The 27,411-nt window shown below is 45.2% G+C and overlaps 1 protein-coding gene across 1 annotated transcript in view; it reads right to left on the bottom strand.

The window, feature by feature from the left end:
- Window positions 1-27,411, bottom strand: part of LOC138259584 (uncharacterized) — a 120,994-nt gene that overhangs the window by 75,692 nt on the left and 17,891 nt on the right. Inside the window, exon 2 of the mRNA XM_069207418.1 lies at window positions 3,173-3,252. Coding sequence (XP_069063519.1) covers window positions 3,173-3,252 — 80 coding nt within the window. The remainder of the gene's footprint in view (window positions 1-3,172; window positions 3,253-27,411) is intronic.

Genomic DNA, 27,411 nt, shown 5'->3' with positions numbered 1-27,411 from the left:
GGTAGGTGTCCTGATGTCATTGTGATTGCTATGTCCCCTAGCATTATGGAATTTCATTTTTTATCCACTTCTACCCAAGGCCTCGGTCAGAACTACCCATCTCCTCTTTCCTCATTTGTCTCTTCCATTGGATGAGGGAACCTAGTGGCACCCGTGATGTCACTCCCTGTAGGAAGTGGGTGGGCCTCAGAGAGTGACCATGGTCTGGCCACTTTTCCAACAGGAATTTTCCATGCTGGGGAAGCTAGGGGTAGTGGGGTTGGAAGCTTGCATATGTAGCATGTCTATTCCTGCTTTCATAGAAGGGTAGGGCATTATGCCCTCGTGGAATAAAAGCTATTGTTGTGCGGCCTGGCAAAAAAACTAAAATATCAGAATCTCCTGCCATCTAGGGGTTCAAGCTATGATAGGTTTATTAATAAACGGGTCGGTCTTGCTTCAAAAGTTACACAGACACAACAGAATGTACAAAGCATACCCCCACCTCGCCTTCACATTATGCCTGCAGTAAACTAATAATACATTTACCAAAGCAATCACAGTGGATTCTTATGTAACAAATGAGAAACAGCAGTTCCCCTAAATGAGAGACAAAAACAATCACAGCAGAAAAGCAATCTCCATGTATATCAACCTTTTAAAAATGACAACCTAAGAATTTGAAAACCTTTTAAAAGACAGCCGCCCAAGTGGTTGCTCATTAGACGCTTGCCCTCCACAAATGTTAAAAAATATTTATCTTTCATTATCTGTAGCTATCCCAGTCAGAAATATTATCAATAAATTATTAGAAATAGGGGTTTTCTTGGGGTATTGAAGGAATCATACATGTTCTCATTACATAAGAACAACCTTGGCTCACAAGACCCCAACGACTACAGACCAATCCCCAATGGACTTTCCCTTGGCAAACTTATAGAGAAAGCAGAATTTCACCAGATCTAAGGATTCATGCAAAAGGCGAACTACTCTCAGACAAGGATCCTGGCCAGCAAGTGAAACCGAATCAGCCCTTATTGTAATTTGGGATGGCCTAAAAATCATAGTTGACAAAAATGGTGTACCTGGACTACTATTCCTGGATCTTTCAGCAGCTTGTGACACAGTACATCAAAATAACTTAATTCTAATACCTTAATTTTAAGACTCAAAGAAATCTGCACAGACATTTTAATTCTATCTTGTATTTCTTCTTACCTAAACAACGGATCCTACCTGATTCATAGACTGCCTCATTCATCAAATCCTGAAAGCATAAAATCAAGAGTTTCACAAGGATCTATCATTTTACCTTTACTTTTTATCATCTACAGGAATTCACTGCTTCACTGCTATGCCTTAACAACAGTTTTTCCCTCCACCGGCTGCAGCTATGAGGATGATACACAAATAATCTACAAACTAAAAAACCCTAAGGGTGCAGAAAAACTATTACTCAACACCTGCCTCATAGCCTGGATCAATAGTTCACAGGGGATTACCTCAAGTTAAATGCTTCCAAAACTGAAATACTGACCTGCGGTTAATGGAAAGGTTATGATTGTTCATCTTCCTAACTGGATAAACAAAGACCTCATTAAAAAACAACTAAAGAAGTACAAAACTTTGAATTATCTTCAACTCTACACTTTCCATAAGTGCTCAAGTGGACAACCTGTCTCGATCAGCTTTCTGCATAATGAAAAATGTTCTGGTAAACACATCTTTCCACACCTGGGAATTCCTCAAATGCAACAGAATGACTCATCCTCTCTAAACTAGATTATGCTAATGGCCTTTACCACCACACTCCACTCTGAACCATGCGTAGGCTGTAAAGAATCCAGTATTCAGCAGCCAGACTACTTCTAAATGTAACTATACAAATGTGCATCTCCTCAGTCCTGAAGGGTCTACATTTGCTCTCAATTGCAAGAAGATCCTTTTTCAAGCTAGTATGCATGGCTCATTAAGCAAGAAACATCAATGGACCAACATTCCTTCAACACAAATTACCAAATACTCCCAAGTGAAGACTTTACAGTCCAGGTTGGCACCATGTTTAATCATCAAAAAAACTATTGGTTTCACTACTTTCCCCTTTAAAGTCTCCCAACTATTGAATTCCCTACCTCCAAAGATTAAACCACCGAGAATCACTAAGAGACCAGAGGAATGGTTAAGTTCAGCTTACTCCCGATGTGATCCATCAGAGTCTATATGATCATGTTCAAAACAATTGTTGCCATCACAAATTCTGGCCTTTCTGCCTACAGACAGATGCCTCTGCAGGACCTTCTTGAATGAAAGGAGAACCAAATCAGCACAATCCTTTAACAAATACCTCTTACTAATTTCAGGGGAGCACTAGATACCCCAACAAAGGTACCACTCATTTTGTTTCAGTAGGATTGTTGCAAATGCAATCTTACGAACCGAAAGAATCAGCTATCTGTGCATACCACGCAAGAAAGTACATTACATTAGAAAGAGCCAAGTACAAAGTCAGAAAGAATGGAAATAACATTTGCTATTAGGATATCAAAGGATAAGCTGTTCAACACCATCGCTGGCCAACTGGAACAACCTAAGATGTGACAACATATCGCACCTGCAGAAAAGCAATAATCGTGAACCCGTTTTTTACAGTTACTACATTCTCATATTGTATGCTATCTCAAAATGCCTATTCCCGATACATTCCTAATTCCTTGTTTTGTTGGACCTCTATGGCTATCACGTTCTTCGGGAGTTTCATAAACAAGTGAGGCTAGTGATGGAACATAAGTTGGTTCTGAAGTTTGGTGGTGCATCTGCTTTTAAGAAGGCTGATTTTGACAGACTTCTTGAATCATTTTTGGATGATCTAAAGAAGTATGCAGATGTTGATGATGTTGGAGTGAGCTGATGCGGATAATGGCGGGGCTGTGCCACTTGTAGTTGGGATATGATGGCTTTGTGAATGACATGCATTTTCTTAGAAAATAATTTGTTGAGTTTGGTACACAGGCTCTGGGGGTTGGCTGATGTTTTTAATAAAACAGGGGCCAAGGAATCTGTGTATGCTCTTCAAAGGTTGCCAAAAGTTTTAAATTGCATGACACTTTATTGTGTTAAGTGATAAACTCTTGCACACACCTACACACACGCACACACAATACCCCCCCCCACACACACACACTTGGTGACTCACAGTAGATGATGGTTCTTGTAGAGAAAGCACAGTAGGGAGACACATCTAGCAACTTTCTGGAACCGCAGCAGAACCTGTATCTAAAAGTGGGAAGAACATACGTTATTCCTCAGTAGCCTTCCATAGAAAGCAAAACATGTTGAAGTAATTTCCACCTACAGTAAAAGAAACACAATGCAAAAGAACGAAAAAGGAACAGAACAGAACATTTGTTGCCAGAATTACTCAATGATATTAAATGTTATGATGAATGTGAAGCATAGCTCAGTTGTTATGCTCTTCCTAGGGCTACATCCAGGGGTGTAGCTATCCATAGTGCAGCAGGTGCACTGGCACCAGCGCCCACAGGTGTGAGGTGTCTTCTGTCTCCTGTTATGGTTGTTATGGTTGCAATTCAATATTGAACTAGAGGCCAAGCCCATTTTCACGGCTTGCACTAGGGGTAATGACGCCCCTGCTACCCTACGGGCCACATGTGGCCATACGCTTACCCCTTCTGCAAGCTTTTCATTAGAAATCTTCTCTATTGAAATGCTGAACCACGAGGAGGTAACGAAAGAAAATATTTCGTATGAATAATATTACGAAAGGACTAGGGTAGCTTGATTTCTACCTATTACCTATTTTCATGTGTTTTTTATACTAGTGCTTCATATTACTTTCGGTAACACGTTATTTGGTTCAAATTAAGTATTACACAATCTCTGTATCTCTGCCACTCTCTCTATTTCACTGTTTCAAGTCTGTCACAACTTCGCTCTCAATGTAGTAGTACTTTATTTCTTTTTAAGAATCAAATACTGTAATTTGCTGCCATACAACAAGAGACAGGGCAATCATAGCACATCTAAATCAAAAGAAGACAACAAAATGTTATTTCTCTGCCTGCCTCAGTCTTTGTCTCTCTCAGTCTCTTCCTCTCTCGCTTGGCCTCTCCCAGTATGAATTATTGTATTTATTTAGGTTTTTATAAAAATTGTGTTTACATGTTTAAGTCTGGTTTGGCAGCAGTCCACAGATTTTTGTATGCCAATTCATTAAAGTATGCATAGAGTGACTTTTGGCTCCACCCAGAGGAATATTTATCTCTCATCTCATGCTATTGGCTACTTGGTGCATTGTTCCGCCTTCTAGGATGTGCTTCCTTTGGAATGCAGAAGGGACTATTTAAGTTCACTCAGTCATCATATGTGTCACATTCAATTGCATATCTCCTATATGAATTATATACTGAAAAAAAGTGTATATTTTTTACTAGCGCTAGCAAAACCAATATGACCGGCAACAATGTGATAGACAGCATTTATGTGTGCAACACATATAAACAGCATTTGTGAAGGCCTGTGTTTAGATGCATTGGCACACTAATGCCAGACCGAATGTCCTTGCCAGTGCTTGATTGAATTATTGTTCATGGGTGTGTTTGTATTTAATTGACTTTTTGTCACGTGTTATGTTGTAAGGGCAGTTATGTTTCCATAGCAAGAAGCCTGTAAGGTTATAATTCCCCTCAAACACATCTAAAGCTAACCTAGAGAAGTGGCGATGGCATGGGAATGCTGGATAGATGTATATTTTTTTTATTATGGATAGATCTTTTTCTTTTATTTTCATAACCACTGCATGTCTGAAGGCCATTAGGATAACTCATTTTTCAGGTACCCTTCCTGTACTCTGCTATATTCATGAACCAACTTCATGCAGACCTGAAGGCATCAGCCTACACACAGCTTCTAAAGATGACTCTTATTATGTGTGCAGCTTGTCCACCAGTGACTACCAGCAACTGGTTGTATTTCCACCAATCGAAACCATTTTTGCTTGTGTTTTATTATTTCAAGCCTAAACTTTCGAACTCTGAAAAATCCCAGAGACAAACAAAGCCTGAGTGAAACACCTGTCCGCTGATCATCCCTGACCAGAGTCGGGTTGTAACTTTTAAAATGTATCAAATAATACTAAAAGAAAGATGCAAAAAATCATAAAGGAGCTGAGAGTGTTTTTTTGGCTGCCCAGTGGAGGGTGCTAGAATACTGTTCTTTATAAGCACAGAGCATACACTGTCTCTTGCAAGACACACGGTCTTACCAAGAACATACAGGGGCTTGCAGCCCGTCTGTTGCTTACCATTGGTTGGTTTTCCTGTCACTCTCATTTGACCACTTCTCATTCATAGACCACCTCGGCAGACTTGTGTTTGTTCACCCCTGGAGCACAGCCTCTTTACCGTCCTCTTTAAATTGGCAGGCTTCTATGCTCCGACTGCTTGCTCTACAAATACTACTTTTTAGATTTAGGTTAATCGCTCCACAGGAGTGCATGCATTCTCCGTCTGTCTTCCTATTGTCCTTCTCTCCCCTTGTGCTCCATGTTGCTCTCTGCCACCTGCGTGCTTCCCCCCTCCATCTTGGGCACGCCCTTGTATACCTCCCCCTTGCTTTCTCACCAGTGTACTTCTCTCTTGCTTGCTCCCCATTGCTCTCTTGCCATTGGTTACCCCTGCCCTCCTCTCTCCCTTGTTGCTTCTCCTCCCCATCCCTGCCCTCCGTGTTACTTAAACCCACCCGCCACCTCCTTCTCTATTTCCTGTTGCTTCCCCTACACCCCCCCTGTGTTGTGTCTGCCCCCACTGCGTTGCTTACCCCAAACACTCTCTCTATGTTGCTTCCCCCCACCAAGGCCCAGAGTGTTGCTCTCCTCCGCGCCAGCCCACTGTGTTGCTTCCCCACCCCAAACCCCTGTTTTGCTCCTCCACCCCCACCCACTCTTCAGAAAAAAAATGCTTTTGCGTTGTGTTTTAATTTACCGTTCCAAATATGTAAAAAAAAAAAAAAAACTTGTGTCATCTTGTATGTGCATGCTTGCATGGTGCGCGCGCTTACAAAATGAAGTAAGTGCTGCGTCATAGTGCCTTGTTTTCTTTGTGTTTTAGCCATGCACGGGTGATGCTGTACAGCAAGTCAAAAAACACTGGCAAAGCCATTGGGTCCTAAAGGTGAGTCCTATTGGCTTTAACATTTTCTGTAACTATACTGACTTGACCAAGGTTAAGACCAAATACAGATTATGATCTTTGGGGAATTTCACAATCTCTGATCTAGTACGGGACAGTTTGTGGACCATGGACATCGATTCACTACACCTTTTAACCCAGATGACGTCACAAGGTTCGGTCCTGAAGTGGATTATATTTCCCGCAGAGGAGTTGAAAGAAGAAGGACAATAGAAGAAACTGCATAAAGTAAACATAGTTTCTGGGGAAAATCTCTTTTTCGTCTAGCTGCTGCCTTGAAGATCTGGGACTCAGGAAGCGTGCTAGGTGTTCCAAAGGACAAGCCAGGGTGGAAGCTGCGGTCCCTGTCTACACCACCTGGCCTCAGGTTGTAAATTACTTGGTCTTAATGTAGGTACCCGAAGGCGCTGCCCCTGGGATGTAACCTCTTGCTCTGTGATTTCCAGTGAGGGCCTATCCTGCATCTCATAATGTGGCACCAATCAGCAGGGAGAATGTTGGCTCAACTTAGATATCAGAATTTATATTAGTTCACAATTTATAGAACCAGACAAAAACGTTGTGTGGAGCTGCCATCTTCTTGTGGAATGTGTTTCCTGCAGAACCTCTCGCATTAACTGTGCACTAGTTTTACTATGTTTGCCAGCTCAGGTCTTGACTTTGTTCATTGTGATGCCCAGTTGATTAAGCGAGTAGGACACTTAGGCCCATATTTATATTTTTTTGTGTTGCATTTGCAAACGCCGGATTTGCATCTTTTTTTTAATGAAAAATATGGCGCAAAGTTAACTCCATATTTCTATTTTGACGCTAGACATGTCTAGCGCCAAAATATTGGAGTTAATGTCATTTTTTTACAGTGGAAACCTACCTTGCATCAATGACCTGGGCAAAAAATGACTCAGAGGCCCTAACGCCATATTTATCCTCCCGTGCAAAAATGGCGCACAGGAGGTAGGCGGGCCTAAATAATGGTGCTAAACCTGTTTAGCGCCATTATTTAGCGCCTGGGTAAGGGCAGGCGTTAGGGGAGCTGTGGGCTAATTTCCATGGTGGAACTCCATGGAAAGACTCCACAGGTGCCCTCACCAGGCCCCAGAAACAACCCCACCCACACCAGAGGGACAGCGGAGGATGGGGGACCCCATCCCAGGTAAGTACAGGTAAGTAGAGGTAAGTATATCATTTTATTTTTTAAAGTGCCATTGGGGGCCCAGATATGGGCCTCCATACATGTCACAGGGTGCAATGACCATGCCCAGGGGACCCTTGTCCCCTGTGCTGGCCATTGGGGGAGTGGGCATGACTCCTGTCTTTTCTAAGACAGGAGTCATGTGGTTTGGTAGGTTTAGTGTCAAAAACTGCCACTTGACTGGTTAGAGTCATCAATTTTGACGCCAACCAGCCTAACATAATTTTTTAACGCTAAACCCCCTTCTCCCATACCGCCACCCCCACCCGGCTAGCATCCAATTTTTTGACGATAGCCCATCTTTTGCGCGGCTAGCATCATTCCATAAATAAGACGCCTAGCAGGCATCTTGAATTTGGCGCTAGCCGGCACAAAACTTTTTGACGCTAAACTGCGCTAATGCAGTTTAGCGTCAAAAAGTATAAATCTGGGCCATAATTGTATTTTGTAAGTTTTTGCTGCTTTTGCGTGAAAAATGAAACAAATGTGGTGCAAAAAAAGTATAAATATGGGCCTTAGACCCATGTCAACACATTTCTCCATAGGCCTAGAATAGGGATAACTATTGACCATAGACCTTTTGCCTATGCATTTTTGTCCTTGTTTTTGCAAGACTTTAATGTTTGCAGTACAGTGCGGTGCCACCACTTTTACATTATGGGAACTATCGACCTATTTTGCCTGCTGCTGTCAGTCTTGCTGCCAAAACGGGGTTAAGGGTCAAGAGGCAGCACAAGAACACACAAAATATGCAAAGTTTATTTTTCTTTTTTTTTTTTTTAATAATTTACAGGTATCTCTAGGACTTTGATGAAGACGCCTCACCCGCAAACTTCATCATTAGTGATTTCCCCACACCTTGGTAGGTAAATACCGTCTTGGTGGGCTCGACCATCACTGGGAGCTGTTATATAAGTGCAGGAAGGATGACTGCAGTGATACAGATAAACAGTAAAAAATATCTGGAGGTAAGCCCAAGGTGTATCCTTTATTATTGGGTACCTCAGATATGATTACAAATATCAGATTTATCGGATGTGGTTCAATGGCTCATTTATCTGACTTACGCCAACATGTTTCGGCCATTTAAAAAGCCCATGCGGGTCTTCGGCCTTCATCAGGGCTCCTAGAATCCCTGCCTATCTACTCATTTGTGTCATACAGAAATGCAGAGGCCTAATGCTCTCATACCTTTCCTTTTCTTCTTCTCTTTAGCCAGGCTCCCTAACTCAAGCATGGGTTCAAGCATGGGTTCAGAGTCATACTGGTAAGATCAGGGAGGCACACATTTGTCAAAAGGAAGTGCCTGCATCCGCACATACAGTTATCCTATCTCCCAGCCACCTAAGAGGCACAGTGGTTAAAATAAATAGTGCTGCAGAATTACATAGGAGCAGCCTTCAGCTGCGTGCATATAATAAATCTTCCAAAGAATGAAGATGGTCCCTTACCTTAGCTAATAAAATCAGAGGCAAACCTGATCAACCGGAAGCTGACATCCCTTACTCTTCCGGTGGTTCTCTGTGGTGCACCTGTGATATTAATAAATGTTCAAAATGCTCTCTAAGGAAGGGGTCTTCTCTCACTTGCCAATTTGCCTCTTTCTTCTAACCATATGATAGGTGATGCTGTTTTCATGAAAATGTAAATCAATTAAAGAAATATTCAGTCAAGCACACTTTTCATTGAGGGAACATTGCACTTGAAACTCCACTCTCCCCACTACACAGGCAATCACAGATGAACACAAAAAATCCAAACAATTGAGCAAACTGCATCAAAACTGGCACCCGAGTCGAGTGACCTCCAGTAAGTTTTTTAGAAAGCAAGACAAAGGGTGGAGATGGAGAAGAAATTAAAACTGCGATAAAGGTGCAACTTTCACAAGTGGCCAAGATGTTTTTAAAAAGTGCCAGTGTAATCACTTTGCATCTGCACACCACCATGAATAACATCCGTCTCTCATTGTTCATTGTTATGAATTGTGCTTCCCGACCTCGCCGAGTGTGCAGCTTGGATTCTTTATAGAGTCAAACACCAAGGCCCGTATTTATACTCCGTTTGCGCCGAATTTGCGTTGTTTTTTTCGACGCAAATTCGACGCTAAACTAACGCCAACTAACGCCATATTTATACTATGGCGTTAGAGGCGTCTAGCGCCAAAGTTCCCGGAATGTGCGTCATTTTTTAGCGTGAACCCCTTCCTTGCGTTAATGATATGCAAGGGAGGCGTTCCCGTCTAAAAAATGACTCCCAGGCCTTTACGTGGTATTTATACTCCCGGGCAAAAGAGACGCCCGGGAGTGGGCGTGGCTAAAAACGGCGCATTTGCGCCGCTTTTTAACGCCTGGGTCAGGCATGGCGTTAAGGGACAAGTGGGCTCAAAATGAGCCCAGAGTGCCCTCCCCTGCCCCCAGGGACCCCCCCTGCCACCCTTGGCCACCCCAGGAGGACACCCAAGGCTGGAGGGACCCACCCCAGGGACATTCAGGTAAGTTCAGGTAAGTATTTTTTTTTTAATTTTTTGTGGCATAGGGGGGCCTGATTTGTGCCCCCCTACATGCCACTATGCCCAATGACCATGCCCAGGGGACAGAAGTCCCCTGGGCATGGCCATTGGGCAAGGGGGCATGACTCCTATCTTTACAATGATAGGAGTCATGTTGATGGGGGATGGGCGTCGAAAAAAAATGGCGCAAGTCGGGTTACGACGATTTTTTCGACGTAACCTGACTTGCCCCATTTTAAGACGCCCATACGCCATTTTCCCCCTACGCCGGCGCTGTCTGGTCTACGTGGTTTTTTCCCACGCAAACCAGGCAGCGCCGGTCTGATTGCGCCGTCTAACGCCATTCCATAAATACGGCGTTAGACGGCGCAAAATTTTTTGACGCTAAACTGCGTTAGCGCAGTTTAGCGTCAAAAAGTATAAATATGGGCCCAGATGTGTACCTGTAAGTGACCACATGACACTTGTTATTGGGCAGAGAGCATGGCAGATCCATATTAGAAAATTACAAACAAATAGGAAGTTCAACAAATGATTTTACGTGGCGCAAGTGTATTACACATTTTAGTAGAATCTGGCTCATTAAAGTCATTTTATAAATTTTTCCTGGCACGTAAATGTGCAAATAAACAATAAAGCCACCCCTTTGGAAATACTTCATACATCCTTGCCTCCCTCCCGCAGGGAGGTACCATCTTACAAGGGTGTCTCATTACCTTTATCCAGTAGACTCTGGAGTCTTTCCTAAGCTTGCCAGCGTGTCCCATAGTGGAAGAGTTGGAAAGAGGAAATAATAATTCAGTAAACAAGGTCTCTACAAAAAAAGAAGATGTTAATAAGGAAGCATCTGGTGGAAAGGAAGAAGATAAAGTGACTCAAGAACAGTGGTTTAGATCTAAGGATTTGAAGTGTTTCCGTTGTGGCAATATAGGTCATTTTGCTTCGTATAGAAAATGTCCAGCCATCAATAGCATCTGTAAGCTGTGTAATAAAAAAGGGGCACTTTGCTAAATGTTGTAAATCGAACAAACCTATTCTGGTTTACCCCTACATCTATTCAGGGTCAGGCGGGGAACCCAAAGCAGCCCTGGCACCTTTGTTGGATCATCCCCCGGATCGGTGGGGGGGGGGCAAGATGGGAGCAATGACGCGTGGTTACTGGGAGCCGATAGTGCAGCACTGCTGGAAAACTGGCCCCAGCAACAAAAACCGCCCCCTACCGCTGCAAAACCGGCCGCAAGTAACAACAAGCATTTACAATGCGACGGGTCTCGCATTTGCTCATGTTAGAGCTGATCGCGTTGTAAACTCTTAACCCGACTTTTCACCTATCGGGCAAAAGTGCATTTATGTACATAACCCGAAAAAGTGAAATCAAGTATGTAAAGCGCTCGACTTCTGCCAAGCGAGATCGCGCTCTAAATTAGAGAAAAAAAAGTCCTTGAGCCCGACGGAAAACAGCGAGCCTCGCATGTTATCTGTACTTGGTCGCTGCGCTCGAGGAGGGCTTGCCACCGGAAAAGGCATGACATATGGGTGCCTTCGACTAGTGAAAGCAAGCAGATTTTATTAGGGAAGCCCACGAACCAATAAAAAACACTGACGTGAAGTTGACAGGGCTCCGAGCCCTTTTCTAAATACAAAAGAGTCTCCCTGCGATACGTATGCGCGAGCGCATGCAACGCAGGCTCTTCCTTAAAAACTGCCCTCCACCGCTACAAAACCTGCCCCCACTCTTCCAGCCTCCCGGGGAAACGCCCGATGCTCGCTACAGCCAGTCCAGTCCTGCATGCATTAGAGACGAAAAGGCTGGTTTCACTGATCTCTGTCTATTCCTTGTTTTCAGAGTTCAAGCCTAATCTCACTAACATTAATATCACATGCTGTATTGCAGAGTAGTCAGTAGCTAACACAGAGGAGTCTGCACGTGCCAGAATTTCAGGATAACCTCCCACAATGGTTTCTCACCTCCATCTCTTTTTTTAGTATATATAGGAGCAGATTTACACTTTTCTTGTGGCCTTACGCAGGCATAATGTGGAGCAAGGGTTTACAAAGTGGCGCAATGCAAGCACTGCGCCACTTTGTAAATAAGGCACAGGAGAAAGGCCTCCTTATCGCCGCCTTAGCTTAAAAAAAATGACACTAGGGTGGCGCAAGGTGGCACTAGGGGATTGTAAATATGCCCCATAGCTTTTTATTTGGAGAAATCACAGGTAGTTCATTCAACATACATTAATGAAAGAATGTCATTGGCAGAAGAGCCATGGAAATAGTAATGCTTATCCTTATCCCCCTTCTATTTCATATTAAGCTTGATTCGTCTATACAAAAGAATCCCACAATTCAGCAAAATTCCACATGATCATACACCTTAAAGCATATAATTTCTCCCATTCTTTAACCTTTAACATTTTAATTTTCAATTGCTCAACAGAAGGTATTTTCGAAGAATTTTGCAATATTAAAGAACGTGCAACCAAAGTTATTATATGTAATTCATTAATTAATAATAACTTTATTCAGGTTCGTATAATCCATAAAAGTGCATAAATACATAAATACTTAAAATCAGAAGAAAAAAACAATACAAATAAAAACCAACAAGGTCTGATCAATCAATAGTCTACAGCAGAGGTTCCCAATCTGTGCGCCGTGGCACCCCGGGGCGCCTTCAAAACAAGCCAGGGGCGCCGTGAACCAAGCACACAGATTGCTGCATTCTCCCCCGTGTGCAGGTCAGACAGCATTCTCCTTGTGTGACATCACAAATGGCATTCTAGGAAAGATACCACAGAACTTCCCAACAAAAGACAGGTGCAATTGGAAGGAGTCAAGGCCCTGGCTCCCCTTCAGATCTTTTGAAGAAAGCTATACCTGAGAAGTGCAAAGTTTGTTAAAATGATTTTGCTTTCATTTCTGTCATATGAATGAACACCATGCAGATGTCTCTAATGTAAAACCTCAGAGAGAGAAAGGACGTGGCTACAGTGAAACTCAGCAATAAAATTGCAAAGTATTTATGTTTTGACCTTTTCACCCGTGCATTATTATCAAGTGCACAAAAACTGGAAAGGGCTGCTCACTTTTGATTTAGTTATGCATATAATCCGGCTTGGCTTTCTAAATATTTAAAGTCCTTCAGGCTGTACCTTGAGTTGTTTACAGCTAGTGTGCCAGTACCAAATATTACACTTTGGAAAGTCAAACACCACACAACACATGTCTAAAAGAGAGCACTTCCAGGGTCAAACTAGCAGACCAAAGGACGTCAGTGATAGCTTAGGCTGTGAGTTCATCCAACAATGCAGAATTTTTGGTACAAACTTCAACTTAATTTTTGCCAGGCAAACTTGACTGTATATAACAAAAACATTTAAAAACAAACTGAGAAGTTTGCCACGGGTTTTCAATCATAAATACAGACTTTGAAATCAGGAATCACTGAGGTAACATTTTCAGGGATCAACTAGGCTCTATCACACTGCCAGTGTTATCTGACAATTCTCCAGCCAACCTGTCAAAGCCAACTGCAATTCTACATAACTCATAAGAAACATCAAAAATCAGCTTACTCCATTTAATGCATTCTGCTCCTAATCCCTCATGACACATTTATTAAATGTATGTATTATAACTTGTGAAATTGTTGATAAGTTCCATTTGTGGCCTTTGCATTCTAATTAGAAAACAATGACTATCATTGCATTATTTTTCACAGGATTCTAAGAACATGAAAAGGAATCTTAAACAGCATGTTCTTTTCGAACAGCACGATCTTTTGAGGAAAACTATACCTGAAAAGTGCATGACTTGTTAAAATGATTTTGCTTTCATTTCTGTCTTGTAAATGAACACTGAGCCCATGTCTCTAATGTAAAACCTCAGACGATGTTAGACGATGCATGCGTCCCAAGGTGTCACTCATGATGACCCCTTTGGAGGCAATGCGCTTGCTCGTGTCTTAGTATGGAAGTCTGGTGGTTCTTGTCGGTGTAAGTCTGCTTGTCAACATCAACACAGAGTCCGCTAACCAGGTCCCTGTACTGACTCTGGTAGAGACTACAGCATACTCCAGGGAACAGGTGCAATCATCTGGTAAAGACTCGAAGTCCTTCACTGAACGGATGGCGGGCATGAGGCTGGTAAATTATATGGCACATGAGAGGTGTATAGAGTACCACTGTCAGTATGGGAGATATCAGGTGTCTTAACTAGGAACCTTACTGGCTTCTTTCACAGTCGACCAGGCTGAGCCGTGCAGGACATTGTGGGAAGCTGAAGAACTTCAGTATAATTGCAAGGGTATGCTACAAATCCATGGTGCTTTTCACCTTGACTGTCCATAAGTCAAAAGATAAGGGGAGAGAATGATGGGCTACACCCAACGCTGCTGACTTTGAAACAAGGGAACCAAGTTTGAGTTTTGGCCTCTGCTCAGTGTCCTGTGATTCTCATAACCTGCCCATACTTTTTTAATTTTAGAAAAACAATTACCCTACTTGTTGTGGAAAGACAACCATTCTGGATGGTTAATTCTGACAGTTAAAATGCTTCAGCTGAAGTGTAAGGCAATGAATCTCCTGTGCTGTGAAACCAAGGGAGGGGCATACCATCTATGATTATAATATCTTCATTGGCTTCATTTCAATTATTTTCAGGGAGAAAAGGGAAAGTACTCCCTGGGCTGGGTTTACATCCCCCCACTCGCCAAAAAAAAAAGCAACATAATGGGGAGCCGAGGCCATCGGCCAATAGGGCAAGGGAGACGTGGGTCAAAAAAGTTTGGGAACCACTGGTCTACAGTATACTCCATCTCTTGATAGTCCTGTAGTACGTCATTATATAATACTTAGGCCATCTATATGAAACGCTTATTAGCTCCACATAATCAACTATCGTCCTTAAAACCAGATTCAAACAATAAAATAAAACCACCAGTTTAAACTTTTATGCCCCGTCCATCAATAAGACCAGTGCTCATCTAAATCTTTAGCCTCCATATGTGCTGTTAGAGGCTATCCAACTCTCGATCTACATAAAGTGCGCAGTGCAACGTCGAGCCTATGAAGGTCCGTACTTTCCTTTTGTCCTAGGGCTTACTATAAATAAGCTCCCCCAGCACCCTCCCAAGCCAGAAACCTTTCTCTTCTAGTCCACACACCCAGGAGAAAATGGCTTGATGGGTAAACTATGGTCTTATCTGTACTTGTCCTAAACAGGCGCAACGCCACTCGATAATCCCCGATCCCTAGGGATAGACAAACTGGCCTATGCCACCGCCTAGAGGCTCGATGCCCTGGGCAGATGATAACAATATGGTTCACCGTTTCAGGCATTAATTTGCAAAGAGGGTATAAGGCAGATGACCTAGCGCCTCTTCAGGAGCTACAGAAGGCATTCAACGGCAAGCAGCCGTATCTAAATTGCAAATACAACTTTATGCCCTCGGGGAGAAACTTTATCCAAGAGTTCTTCAAATTTAGGCACAACTTTAAACTGCAAATATGTTTCTGTTAGGTGACCCTCGTTGGCCCTAGTCTGCTGGGACTCCCTACCATGCTGCCAATATGCCACCTCGAGTACCTGTTTATCTTCTCAGCAAATTTGATCCGCCTGTTCCCAGAGTGCTTCAAGCATTAGCTTTTTGTAACAAACATAAACAAAACTCAGCCATGTGACTTTCCGAGCTAAGTCAAGCTTTACCAAGTGGCCCAGACATGCGCTGTAAGTGGCCAGTTCAGGAGTAAACCAAACCCATACCCAGCAAAGTAGGGGTTTTAGCTGTATTTGATCGGTCACTCGGTTGCTGCCCGTGTCATATCTCATGGGGATAAGCAGGGTGCTAATTGGTATGGCCACTAGTGCCCTAATGAAATTGTTTTCAGCTACCTCTAACCTATGTGTATTTGCATACCCCCCAATTTCTGCACTGTACATTGCAGCATTGAAATGCCTCAAGGGCTGGTGGAATAGAACGGGTGCCTGTGGCTCTAAAAAAGCGAAGAATGGCCTTATATCTTTGTAGTAATGTTAGGGAGCTTTTTACTACTTGGGAATCTCGTTTTAGTTTTAGAGATGTGGTAATACCCAGATAATCAAACTCTGACACCCTTTCAAGATTGGAATCACCCACTCTTATGCTCCTTGCTCTTGCTATAGAATTCCCCAAAAACATATAATTGGTCTTGGAGCAATTTATCTCTAACCCTCTTTCTCTGCAAAAGAGCCCAAATTTTGTCACCAGGTTTTGCAGCCCCACTGGGGACTTGGAAATTAGCAGTGAGTCATCTGCAAACAACAAGATAGGAATTTTCCCACCGTTAATGATGGGGGAATCATTTGTACACTGGCCAAGATATTCAGTGACGTCATTCATATATAAAGAAAAAAGTGTGGGGGCCAGCATGCATCCTTGATGTCCCCCCCCCTGCAGATTAGGATTCTAGATGTCACTTCTCCATGCACTCCCCAACGGACCTGGGCATAGTTTCCACTGTGTAATCTAATTAAGATGTCAACTAGACAACTAGGAGCTCCCATCTTCCTCAAGACTTTCAAAAGATTGACTTGTGGGATTAAATCAAAAGCAGCTCGAAGGTCAACATTTTCCTAGGTGGCAGGGCCTCCACACTGTATGCGGTAAATCCGCAGACAAAGACCTTACTAACAGCCCATGTTTCTTGAAACACACAGCTTCCTGCTTGCTCCCTTGGTGACGTTTTTTCGTTTTTCTTTTCCTCCATCTTTTCCATAAGTGTCTTTTGCTCGCTGTAATGCCTGATGCAAAAAAATAAGTGCCAGCCCTCAAAAATAAGTGCCGGCCCTCAAAAATAAGTGCCGGTGCTCCACAATGGAAATCACCGGCTCAAATTAAGCACTGAGGGTGACCCAGTAAGATAAGTCGTGAATCTATGGAAAATGCCAAACCTAGGTGTACTGCTGAAGTTAGTGTAATCATGCACAGCATTTACTATGATGCACTAGAGCAAAGTGAGTGATGATAATGGAACCCCAGAGATTGACTTCCAGCCTAATCTGCTGGTGGTTGTTTCTGGACACATGTCTGATTTGCAAACAAAGATCACTTTTCAATCCAAGGCATGCAAATTTGCTAGCCACAAGCACATCTCTTCCAAGGACTCATGATTTACCGGAACTCATTTCCAGTAACTCAAGCCATTCCTTTTAAAACATCCATATCTGAAGTACTATGTAATGGGGGCCAGACCCCAATTGATTGACGATAGACCAGGCTCCCCAGAGTCATGCAGTCCCATTTAGTGGCCAGAACAAAGGTTATTCTTCATTCGATGAAGGTTTCCCCAAAACAAATTAAAGCCTGCAAGTCTTTGTGTTTATCATGGCACTGAGGAATTCCATTGCTTCAGAAGAAATGCAGGCCCTCTTCCTCGATTTCACATGGAAACTGGGGAGGTGAAGCAGGTGTGTTTTGTGGCTCATGCAGTCGAACAGCATACCTGGACACTGCAGCATATAGAAATAAATTATATGTTGAATGCAATGTATCTGGTGGTATCCCACTGCAGCATGAGGGACCCTCATAAAGTACCAGGGAATGGCAGAGAGGCTGAAGAGGAGGAAAGGGAATTGACTTGTCTCGCTGAGCTACAGACAATTCACAATCACAAAAAGGTGTCTTTCAGAATCAGATGCTCTCAGGAATCGCAGAGGAGTCATATTTCCTCTACCGTGAAATGCAGATAAAGGACCTTTTGTTGTAAGACGTTGGGTTTATCAAAGAGCCAACTTCCTTCCTTTATTTTTCTTTGCACTAGGAAAATGGAGCTGCTAAATCCATCTTGTATGGTTTGAGGAAATGGGGTGTATTATATGGCATTGTTATCTCAGTGTATAATACACTTACCAACCCCGTTAGCACCAGTAGGTTTCGTCTGTCAAACCTTGAGCTCAACCCTGGGTAGCTGTGGCTCTGAGCAGCACAGCAAGGCTTATACAAAGGAACACGTGTAAAGCATTTAAAAAGCAATAAAACAATTGAAGATGAAATCAACAAGAGACTCAAGAAATCCAACATCAATTTATAAAAATGGACTGCAGTCTTATGCATTTTTGGACACTACAGTGAAAAAGATCCAGTGGAGGGTTCCATAGACATGAAAGTTATGAGATATTTTAAATCAAAGCATTTTATTCACCCGTGAACAAGCTCTGGTAAATTCAGAAAATTTGAAACTTAGAAACTTTTCCACCACAAAAATATTGCTAGTTGTATTGCAGTCACTTAGAGTCACTTTAGGTGACCAACTCCACTAGGGGCCAGTCAAAGAGGCCAGAAAGGTCCACAGACCCAGTTACCGCCAATGAGGAAGTAATCTCTAGGCAGCTCCAGGCACTGTATCACCTTTGCAGAGGATTCCTATGGAAGTGGTCCTGATGCAAGGGCTGAAGATGCTCAAGGATGCTGTGGATGCGATGCGATCAGTGAGGGTCTTTCTGCAGCTACTCCTCGTCTATGAAGGGGGTGAGGCAGTTCCTGGTCACAGGGTCAACGTCCTTCAAAGTCCTCTCAATACTGGTAAAAGCTCAGTCGCCACTGGGATACCAGTCACCTGGTATCCTGGTCACAACCAAATCCTTCCCTGGGCAATAACTCAGCATCCGGATGGCCAAGCTGTTCTCTGACAACTCCCCCAGGCTCAGCGAACTTGGGTGCAACTTTGAGTGTTGGGTCCGGGTCTCTGGTGCTGCATGGCAACCGCTGGTGGCAGTCTAAAGATTCCAGGCTTCCAACTGGCCTCAGCAGGCTTCTCAGCTTTTGTGGCCCTGTGCTGTGAACAGGAGGTCCGCCAGCTGACCTTTAGAGTCTTTTTTCTTTGGCTGGGCTCCAGAGAAAACGTCTGCACAAGCAGGACCCAGCAGGCACTGACCCTCTCCTTTGCTAGCCACCACATTCAACAGGAGCAGCCACTCATTGCCAGTTCCTTGCTGCAGCATGGCAGTCTTTCTTCATTTCTTATTCCAGACCAGTTGAGATCTGAGTTCAGGGTGCCAGGGGTGCCCTATTTATGTTCATAAAGTGCCCTCAGTGTAGACGCGCCAGTAGACAATGGGCTACTAGGTTCCCTCCCTCCTGATGACCACTTCCTGGGAAGTGTGGCATCTGGCTATCTCAAGGTACATCATTCTGCCCACTCACAACATGGCAGAACCACTCTCTCTCTTGTTCTGAGCTACTTAGCCCAACCCAGAGGTGTGGCTACCAAGGAGGCTACATTCCCCTAAAACCTGTCTGACAACAGGTTCCCCATCACGTTCCCGGTTGTTAGCTAGTCTACCTAAACAATGGGACTTCCCTGCTCCCAAGTGTTTCCCATTTGCTCTTCAAAGGCGGCTTCAGCTTTGAAGCTCACCTTTTGGGCCAACACCCATGTGGCTTCCTGCAAAAGGGAGCTAACATCTCTCTCCAGTGGAGGCCCCTATTGTCTCCTTTCCTGGGAGTCATTAGCACGTCTCCCTAGCAGGAACAAAAGCTGTATTGGACTCAAGCTCCTTGTGTAAAAGTTAAGGGCACAGTAGACTGAAGGCAACAAGGGGGCAACTTGGTATAAATTGCACACTGCCACTTGTTACATTAATTTTGACTTGAGAATACAGTTGGGCTTAATGTAACAAGTTATATGATACCTTGGAGTTCTTTGGTCCCACCAATCAGGAGTTAGCACAGCTGAGGGGGTTAGCGCAAAATGCTGTACTCACCCAGGGGATAACCAATCCTCTGCAGTAAAAACATCAGTTCCACATTGGTACTACCATAACATATAAATTACTTGTACTCCCCATTAAATATTCTGCACTCTGCCCTAGGTAGGCCTACCATAGGGGTGACTTACACATTTTGCAGAGGTAGAATTGACTTGTGCTAGCTGTTTAAAACTGCTCCTGCAGTCGGCAATTGTGGACTGGGTGACTCATTTTAACTTTACCTATGTCGCTCGCAGAGTGGCACAATTAGTGCAGACATCCTTGGGGTGACTCTCTAACTTACATGCCCTGGGTACCCTGAGAACCATTTAATAGGGACTTACAGGTATGTTAGTCTATGCCAATTGGGTATAACCAATGTAACGTACACATTTTGGGGTCAGGGCACTGGCATTGGGGTCTGGTTAGCAGGCCTCAGTGACCTCTCAGAGTCAAAACACCAGCAGCATTAGTCCAAAAACTTGGTGGTGACCAAATAAATGAAGGCTTTCCATACATATGGTAATGGGTATGCTGCCCCTTTCTTGAACAGCTCCTCCAAATAAAACTGAACCCTAAAGACCAAATTACCTGAGGATTTGAAATGGGTTGAGAGAGCCATGTCCTCTGTTTTGCAATTCATCCACATCAAGTTGGGTTTGTATTGTTCAAGGTGGATTGTGGTGCTAGCTTAATCTAGGAAACCTTCCCTTTACACCCAACTGAAGTTCTGCATGCCTGATTTAGAGTTAGGCGGAACTTAACTATGTCAGAGACAGTGTCTGCTTTGTCTCTTCCGCTGACATACTCCTCTGATGGCCCAATGGATTAAGGGTCGTCGGAGGTTTTGCTATTTGTCAGCCCACTATATTTAGAGTGAGCAGACAAATGGACAGTTTTTACTTTCACACACCACCATCCAAAAGTTGGCAGTAAGTGAAAGTAAAAACATTTTAATGAACCCAACACAGTGGGCGAAAGCTCCCATGGTGAGATAGTCAATGCTTTTTAGGTCTCGTCTGCGACAGCGCATACGCTGCATGAGCTCTCGCTACGTGACATATTGTATACAACAAGGGGCTTCCAGCCCACCCATTGCTTAACATTTGTTGGCTTCATTGTCACTCCTATTTGCTGCCTTCTAATTGGCATCACATGTTGACTTCACTTCCTCTTCTTTGAGCTGGATCATGGACCGAGTACTGATTGCTTCTGCTTGTTTGTTGACATACCGCAGATTGTAGTACTATTTTTATCTTTTTACTTTCTTGTCATCCTTGTTGAACCTCTCACCATTTGTAGCTATGTTTTACTATGCCACACACTCTCAAAAGAAGCCCTTTTCACCTTTGACAACAAATTTTATCTGCATTCATTGTGACAACATATGTTGTCTGCTTACAAATGTATTTTCATTAAGGCATGGATGCAGGGGTAATTGCTTTCTTACTGTCCAAGGGTTTTTTCTTTTTCATGCAAGTGGTGATTGACTGATTTGCTCAGATTCAGAGGTGGTGTGCCGTGACCATACAAGCATTGGCAAAGCAAGTAGGTGACGCTGTTCAATCTATTGGCTCTTCCATTGTCTTTTGTTCATACTATGCAGCAAGGGCATAGCCAACTTTGGCAATGACTTGTAGCCATGCCGTATAGCAGAGTGGCTAATGTGCAGCATGGCTAAAAATAACAATAAAAAAGAACTCTTATGCATCGAACTCTAATGCACTTCTTAAAAAATAAAAGTGCATGATCCCTGGCTGTGTCATAGCACTTTAAAAAAATAGTTTTAGCCACACTGCAAAGCATCCATACTGCTGTACAGCATGGTTACTAAACACTGCCAATGCTCTCACTGGCAGGACCTTTTGGCTTTCCCAATGCTTGATTTTTTTATTTAAAAAAAAATCCTGCTTTGGGATTTTGGGCTTAAAACTAAACAAGAAATTGAAAGTGTGCCGCACTGCATCATCATGTTCACTGAGCCGCACAGCACACTTTCACAGCAGCGGCTGCTGCAAATCTCAATGGGAGAGGCGGGGGACAGAGATGGGGAGGATGACAGGGAGACTAAACAAAAATAATTGAAAAAAATAAACGTACCTTTTCCTGCCACCGCTGGCCACCTTCAATCAATCAATCAATAATTTGTTAAGCGCGCTACTCACCTGGTAGAGTCTCAAGGCGCTGGGGGGGTGCTACTCCTCGAAGAGCCAGGTCTTGAGGAGCTTCCTGAAGGTCAGGAGTCCTGGGTCATATGTAGGTTGATGGGGAGGGAGTTCCAGGTTTTGGCGGCAATGTGGGAGAAGGATCTGCCACCGGTTGTGGTGCAGTGGATGCGGGGGATGGTCGCGAGGGCGAGGTTGGTGGAGCGGAGCTGGCATGTCCGGGTGTGGAAGTTGAGACGCTCGTTGAGGTAGGCAGGTCCGGCATCGTGGTGAGCATTGTGAGCGTGGATCAGCAGTTTGAAGATGATCCTTTTCTTGACGGGGAGCCAGTTGAGGTCTCTGAGGTGGGCTGAGATGTGCCCGTGGTGAGGGAGGTTGAGGATTAGTCGTGCTGAGGCGTTCTGGATGCGCTGTAGTTTCCTCTGGAGCTTGGCTGTTGTTCCCGTGTAGAGAGCATTGCCGTAGTCCAGTCTGCTGTTAACGAGGGCGTGGGTGACAGTTCTTCTGGTTTCAACGGGGATCCATCTGAAGGTCTTGCGAAGCATGCAAAGGGTGTTAAAGCATGAGGATGTGACGGTGTTGACTTGCTGGGTCATTGAGAGCGATGAGTCCAGTATGAAGCCGAGGATGCGTGTGTGGGTGGTAGGTGTTGGGGCAGATCCCAGGGTGGCAGGCCACCAGGAGTCATCCCATACTGATCTGTTGGAGCCGAAGATGATAATCTCGGTCTTCTCCGAGTCCAGTTTGAGGCGGCTTGCCTCCATACAGTTGGTGATGGCATGAAGTCCGGTGTGGAGGTTGGTCTTGGCGGTTGCGGGGTACTTCGTGAGAGAGAGGATGAGCTGAGTGTCGTCCACGTAGGGGACGATGTTAAGGCCGTGGGATCGGACGATGTTGGCAAGCGGTGCAATGTAGACATTGAAGGGAGTGGGGTTGAGTGAGGATCCCTGGGGAACTCTGCAGATGGTTTTGGTGGCTTTAGACAGAAACAGGGGGAGGCGGACTCTTTGGGTTCTGCCAGAGAGGAAGTATGTGAGCCAGTCCAGTGCTCTGTGGCGGATTCCGGCATCGTGAAAGTGTGTGCGAAAGGTGTGATGACAGACGGTGTTGAAGGCGGAAAGGTCAAGGAGGATGAGGGCAACGGTTTCACCTTTGTCAAGATTGCTCATGATATCGTCGGTGCAAGCGATAAGGGCGGTCTCTGTGCTGTGATTCTTGCGGAAGCCGAACTGGGAGATGTCGAGTAGGCTGTTGTCCTCCAAGAAGCGAGATAGTTGGTTGTTGACTATCTTCTCGATGACCTTCGCAGGGAAGGGGAGTAGGGAGATGGGCCAGTAGTTTTTGAGGTCTTCAGAGTCGGCTTTGGGCTTTTTGAGCAGGGCGTTGACTTCGTCGTGTTTCCAGCTCCCTGGGAAGATGGCAGTCTTGAAGGAGCTGTTGATGATGGTCCGGAGCTGGGGAGCGATGATTTGGCTGGCATTATTGAAGACGTGGTGAAGGCAGGGGTTGGCGGGTGAACCGGAGTGGATGATGCTCATGGTCTTGGTGGTTTCCTCATCGTTGGTGGGGTTCCAGGCACTCAGGATGTTGGTGTGGTTGGGTGCGTCGGGGTGGCCTTGGCAGTGGTGGTGGTGGGGGGTAGCGGTGCGAAGCTGCCGTGGATGTTTGTGATCTTGCAGTGGAAAAAGGTGGTGAAGGAGTCGCAGAGGTCTTGCGAGTGGGGGCGTCGGCAGAGCTGGACTTGGGGTTGGTGAGTTCCTCGATGATGCTGAAAAGCTCCTTGCTGTTGGGTGTGTTGTTGTCAATTCGTTCTTTGTAGAAAGATCTTTTGGTGGTTCAGATGAGCTGGTGATGTTTGCGGATGGCGGATTTGAGAGTGGCGTGGTTGCTTTCTGTTTGTTCTTGGCGACAGATCTTCTCGGCTTTTCGGCATTCTCGTTTGGAGGCCTGAATGTTTGCGGTGAACCAGGGACCTTTTTTGTCGGTGCGGGTGTAGGTGGTTTACCTGAGTGGAGCAAGTGTCGTCGAGCCATTGCTTGAGGTTGAGGGCGGCGGTGTTGGGGTCGCTGGTGTTGGGTGGTGGGGCGTGGGTGAGGTTGCAGATCAGTTGGTCCTTGGAGATCTTGTTTCACTTGCGGTGAGGGATTCAATGCTGTTGGTGGTGGGCGGTGGGTTTCTGGAAGGAAAAATGGACACAGCGGTGGTCGGTCTAGTGGAGTTCGGTGGTGTGGGTGAAGGTGATGTGGCTGCTGGTGGAGAAGATGCGTCGAGTGTGTGGCCAGCTGAGTGGGTGGGCGTGGTGACAAGTTGCTTGAGGCCGAGGTTGGCGAGGTTGTCCAGTAGGGCTGAGAAGTTGCTGTCGCCGGTGTTCTCCAGATGAAAATTCAGGTCGCCTAGGAGCATGTAGTCCGTGGAGACGAAGGCGTGGGTGCTGATTATGTCGGTGATGGCGTCGCAGAATTGTGGGTGGGGGTCTGGAGGTCGGAGGACGAGAGTCCCTCTCAGGGTGGTGTTGGCATTGACATATATCTGGAAGTGCAGGATTTCAGCGGTATCTAGGGCGTCGTGGTTGTCGGTTGAGATCCTGATGTAGCTCCTGTGGATTATGGCGATTCCTCCTCCTGGTTTGTTGGTGCGGTCTCTTTGGTGATTTTGTACCCCTCAGGGATGGCTATGGCGATGTCGGGTTCCGATGAGGGGTTCATTCAGGTCTCGGTGAGGAAGGCAATGTCTGGGGAGGTTGATGTGAGCAGGTCCCAGAGCTCGCTGGCGTGCTTGTGGACGGAGCGGGTGTTGAGGAGGATGCAGCTGAGATGGTTGAGGTGGGTGGCGTTGTTGTTGTGCTTGGTGGCTTGAGCGCAGGTGAAGTTGCACGTCCGGCATGAGAAGGGTCCATGGGTGTACCTAGGGGAGGTCTGGACGCAGGCGGTGGGTTGGCCAGGGTTGAGCGCGTGGAGTTCTTTGGCGGAGTAGCGTTGTCCGGTGGTATGGGAGGTGCTTGAGACAGGGGGACTGGCGCTAGGCGCGGATGGGCGCAGACGGGCTTGCCTCTGGCGCGCCAGCGGGCCCCATTAAGAAGGGGAGGTGGGAGGGAGGAGCAGCTGGCAAGCGGGAGGTTGGGCAGTGGCAAATAGGGGCACAAGGGGGGCGGGACCGCAGGGGATGCATCGCCTGGGACGGGAGGAGGGAAAAAAGGGAAAAACTGGCAAAAAAGTTGGAAATATACTACAGGCAATAAAACAGAGTCAAAACAGGAAAGGCACAAGGCAGAGTCAGAAAAAACAGAAAAGGCAAAGAAGGAGGTGAAAACAGCACAAAAACACAGAGACAAATTACAGGACACACACAATACTTACGCAAACCACTAGACACCAGGAATGAGGTGCAGGTGGGTGCCTGCGGGTGGTGGAGGGCCTCGAACTCGCGACAGCAGTGAGGGCGGGGTCGGGGGCATGGAGGCAGGCTGGTGGAGCTGCTCAGTGTATCGAGTGATTCCTGGCCTTAAGGCAGGTCAGGGGTCACTCTCTGCACCATGCAGCGGCTGCCATTAAGAAGGGGAGGGGGGAGGGAGGAGCAGCTGGGAGGCGGGGCAGTGGCAAATGGGGGCACAAGGGGGATGAGGCCACAGGGGACGCATCGCCTGGGACGGGAGGAGGGAAAAAAGGCAAAAACTGGCGAAAAAGTTGTAAATATACTAAAGGCAATAAAACAGAGTCAAAACAGGAAAGGCACAAGACAGAGTCAGAAAAAACAGAAAAGGCACAGAAGGAGGTGAAAACAGCACAAAAACACGGAGACAAAATACAGGACACACGAACAATACTTACGCAAACCACTAGACACCAAGGATGAGGTGCAGGAGGGTGCCTGCGGGTGGTGGAGGGCCTCAAACTCGCGACAGCAGCGAGGGAGGGGTAGGGGGCACGGAGGCAGGCTGGTGGAGCTGCTTAGCGTGTCAAGTGATTCCTGACCTTGCTCCTCTTCTGATAGTTTTGGTGTCCCAGCAGTCGGGTTGAAGAAACCCAAGTGCGCATGTCAGTTTGGCCAGCCTGAGACAGCCAGATAAACACATGTACACTTAGTGCACTGACTCCACTCCCCCTCCTCCCCACTCCTCTGGACGAGCCCCACCCCTCCTTGCACCTGCTGGCTGACCCAGCAGCTGAAAAATAAAACGATAACATAACATCTTTTTATTTTTCCGCTGCTGGCTCTTAGCCAGGGTCCATTGCGAAGGAGCCGCCCCTCATCAATGCATTGATGGGAACCGATGTGACGGCGGTTCCTGGCAATGTAGGAGATGTCTGTTGGGCAGACAGACATCTCTAAATCCAGAGCACAATGACTTCGTCAAGGTGAAGGAGTGTTTCACTCATTCGCCCCAATGAAGGAAATACCATACCCCGTTATTTAAATCATCCACTAACACCCTCATTGTGAGTGGGGCTGTGTGAGGTGCGATACTTATCATACCGGATAGACAACATTAGCATGTTATTTATCATGTGCGATAAACAGCATCGCTTACGAGTTGTTCCCTTAAAATGAGAGATAGCATTGATATTTTCGAACTTACCACACCAAAAGTCACATCATGATAGTTTCAGGGCTTTTTCTCACATTAAAATCAAGGAGGTCTGAACCACTGAAATTTAACTACAAATACTGGGTGCGATAAAATCACAAAACTAAAAATTCTCATATGTATGAGAAGAGGATAAATAGGAAATTATCGAGCCACTGTGGTGAGGGCTTAGTTTCACACACACTGGAGCTCCCTCTGGGGTTGTTTTTCTCAAACACAACAGCTCAACACATTGTTTTCTGGTCCAACCCAGACTGGCAAACTTCATCACTGCTTGGGGTACTTTCAGTGTGGTTCATGCCCATCAGAAAACCATTACAAGCTGATCCACTAATGCCGCTGAACACAATTGAAAGCAATCACTAATCTCTCGTCTGGACAGAACAGGTTCTTGTTTCTTACAAGGTAATTGCAGGCCACACTGCACACAAGCGGTGAGTTTTCGCAGGCAGTACCTCCCATTGTCTCGGTGCCATGAATGCAATCCTCCGAGGGAGAGCCCTGGAGTTCTTGGCTTCTCAGACCCAAGATGCTTGAAATAATGAACCCTGATGGGACACAGTTCAGTACGGATTAACTTGAAATGAGGGCAGTGCCGCACACAGTATTATGAACAGATCACAAGAGTTTAACAAGCATTTGCAATGCAATAGGTCTCGCATTTGTAAGAGTTTGAGCTATTGGCGTTGTAAATGACAATGTATTTTACCCATGTGTTTTTGTTGGGAGTTGAGTGGATGTATGTGGTGTGTAGTGGAATTATGTGGGTTGAGTTGGAATTGTTAGTTGTGGAATTGTGTAGTGTGTAGTGCATTTGTGTAGTGGAATTATGTGGCATGGTGAATACATAGGGATGAGATCCTTGGTGATCGAAATAAAGGTATGATGATGCTGAGTAACATTTTTCTTTATAAAGTCATATAACAAAGACAAAGACAAAGCTTCTGAATGTTTCTCTAGCTAACCTATAATGTTTTTTGTGAGTTATTAGTTGACTACAGAGGTCCTGCTGCAGTGACATATAAACCTACTAAAATAATAAAAAAAAC

Source organism: Pleurodeles waltl, chromosome 9 (assembly GCF_031143425.1).
Source record: "Pleurodeles waltl isolate 20211129_DDA chromosome 9, aPleWal1.hap1.20221129, whole genome shotgun sequence".
In the NCBI taxonomy this organism is placed as follows: Eukaryota; Metazoa; Chordata; class Amphibia; order Caudata; family Salamandridae; genus Pleurodeles; species Pleurodeles waltl.
Note: the sequence above shows the minus strand (reverse complement) of the source record. Positions and strands in the feature narration are given on the sequence as shown.